Here is a 2388-nt window from a genome sequence, read left to right as displayed (position 1 = left end):
ACAGCCCGGTGCGGGGGCAGCCTGTGCGGGGGCAGCCTGTGCGGGGTGTGTCTGCAGCCAGGCCAGGCCTGAGGGCAGATGGAAGGAAACCTTGCTGGGACGTGGGGAGTCCAGTCCCGGGGTCAGACGGGAAGCGTCTTCGCCAGGGATTCTGAGAGCGTTGGATGGGTGTCGTCACGCCGGGCTCTGAGGTGGAGGGTGCGGGTGCAGCGAGGAAGGGGGCCCGGTTCCTGCCTCGGTGCCTGCATTTGTCTGGTCACTAGTCTGCGTTTGTCAGTCGGTCCCGAAGGGGAGGGGCGGCCAGGCCCCAGACGATGCCTGATGGGCAGGCCGCATTCTGAGAGGTCGTGGTTTATTTAAACTCATACCTCTCAGCGTCTGCACAGGACCCGACCCTGGGCAGGGGCGTCCAGGGCAAGCTGCACGCCACAAGGTCACTGAAGGGCGGCGGGCGGCCAGCCCTGCCCTCCCCGCATGCGGGTCCAGAGGCTGCCGCCCCAGCACCTCCACCTCAGGGAGAGCGTGCTTGTTCCTCGTCAGAGGTCATGAGTGCGCCCATGTCCCTTCCCGTCGCGTTCCCCTGGCAGGAGCTCCAGGGACGGCCCCGGAAGCTTCTCGCTGGTGGACGGCACTCAGTGCGTCTCCTGCCCTCCCCCCTCGCCCCCCGCAGGTGTGGCTACCGGGGAGGCTACATGGAGGTGATCAACCTGCACCCCGAGATCAAAGGCCAGCTGGTGAAGCTGCTGTCGGTGCGCCTGTGCCCGCCTGTGTCGGGGCAGGCCGCCATGGACATCATGGTGAACCCCCCGGTGCCCGGGGAGGAGTCCTTCGAGCAGTTCCTCAGGGTGAGTGTGGTCCCGGGCCTGTCTCCACCCCGCCCCCGCCCCCGCCTCCGCCAGGGCCGCAGGTGCTCAGGGCATGTTCTTCGGGGGACAGGGCGTGGGAAGCGCCCACAGGAGGCGAAACCTGAGGGTGCGGCTGGCGAGTGTTGGGGTGGAGGTGGCCGCCTCTTTCCTCTCCCTCCCCAGTGGACCCCACGGATGGGCACCCAGAGAGAAGGACTGTGTCCTGAGAGCCCCGGGGATTCTGGTCCTAAACTCCCGGGGGGCGGGGGGGCAGCAGTGATTCTGGGCCACGGGCCGGCCTCTGGCCTCAGCAGACATCCTCAGCGCTTAACGTGGTCCATGCGGACCCTTTTAAAAAATACCTATTTTCATTGATTCCAGAGAGGAAGGGGGAGGGAGAGAGAGACGGAAACATCACAGAAACATCAATGATGACAGAGAATCACGGACCGCTGCCTCCTGCATGCCCCCCACTGGGGATGGAGCCCGCAACCCGGGCCTGTGCCCTGACCGGGAATCGAACCCTGACCTCCTGGGTCCTAGGTCGATGCTCAGCCACTGAGCCACGCAGCCGGGCCATTCGGACCCTTTCAATAGCAAGTGACGAGACCCGGCAGTGCTCATGCACGCAGGCTCGCCCTCAGGGCCGTTCCGGGGCTGCAGCCGCGCGGGGTCGGCGGTGCTGACTCCCGCTCTCTGTCCGTCAGGAGAAGGAGTCCGTCCTGAGTAACCTGGCCGAGAAAGCGAAGCTGACAGAAGACCTGTTCAACCAGGTCCCGGGGATCCACTGCAACCCCCTGCAGGGCGCCATGTACGCCTTCCCCCGGATCGTCCTGCCCCCCAGAGCCGTGGAGGCCGCGCAGGTGGGGCGCCGGGCGGGGGCTCTGGGCTGGGGCTGCTCCTGGCCTGGGCTCTGCGCCCCGTGGGCCCTTGGGGTGAAGGCGACACCCGAGGCCCAGCCCCTGCTTACTGTGCGGGCTGGAGGGGTGCTGTTCTGGGCCCAGTGGGAGGCGGCGACCGCGGCTGGGGGAGCCGGAGGCCCTCTCTCGTCCCCTGTACCCGGCCGTGGGCCCCAGAGCCTCCCCGCACACCTGTCACCTTCCGGTTCGGGTTCAGGAAGCCGGGAGGGCCCGAGATCCGCTTCTAACCGTTCTCAGGCGGTGCCACAGGCCCTACTTGGAGGATCAAGTGTTTCCGCCCTCCAACCTCCCCCGGGCCCTTGCTCCTTGCGCCAGCCAGGCAGCACCCTGGAGGCGGAGGGTGTGGGGGGGTGTGGGGGGGAGGCCCTGCCCACGGAAGGAACCTCCGATCCTATTGTTTGCTGGCGTTTCCGGTGGCGTTGGTGCCAAGCCGGGTGAACCGAGGCCCCCTGTCCCCGCAGGCCCACAACATGGCCCCCGACATGTTCTACTGCATGAAGCTCCTGGAGGAGACGGGCGTCTGCGTGGTGCCCGGCAGCGGCTTCGGGCAGCGGGAAGGCACCTACCACTTCAGGTACCACCCGGGCTCCTGAGCGCCCAGCAGAGCCTGGCTGCAGGGACGG

At 67.5% G+C, this 2388-nt stretch overlaps 1 protein-coding gene across 1 annotated transcript in view; it reads left to right on the top strand.

Moving 5' to 3' along the window:
• Positions 1-2388, top strand: part of GPT2 (glutamic pyruvate transaminase (alanine aminotransferase) 2) — a 12920-nt gene that overhangs the window by 6960 nt on the left and 3572 nt on the right. Inside the window, exons 5-7 of the mRNA XM_015564699.1 lie at positions 387-845; positions 1553-1708; positions 2227-2339. Of these exons, the coding sequence (XP_015420185.1) occupies positions 387-845; positions 1553-1708; positions 2227-2339 (728 nt within the window). The remainder of the gene's footprint in view (positions 1-386; positions 846-1552; positions 1709-2226; positions 2340-2388) is intronic.

The sequence above is a fragment of the Myotis davidii genome, unplaced genomic scaffold (assembly GCF_000327345.1).
Source record: "Myotis davidii unplaced genomic scaffold, ASM32734v1 scaffold181, whole genome shotgun sequence".
In the NCBI taxonomy this organism is placed as follows: domain Eukaryota; kingdom Metazoa; phylum Chordata; class Mammalia; order Chiroptera; family Vespertilionidae; genus Myotis; species Myotis davidii.
Note: the sequence above shows the minus strand (reverse complement) of the source record. Positions and strands in the feature narration are given on the sequence as shown.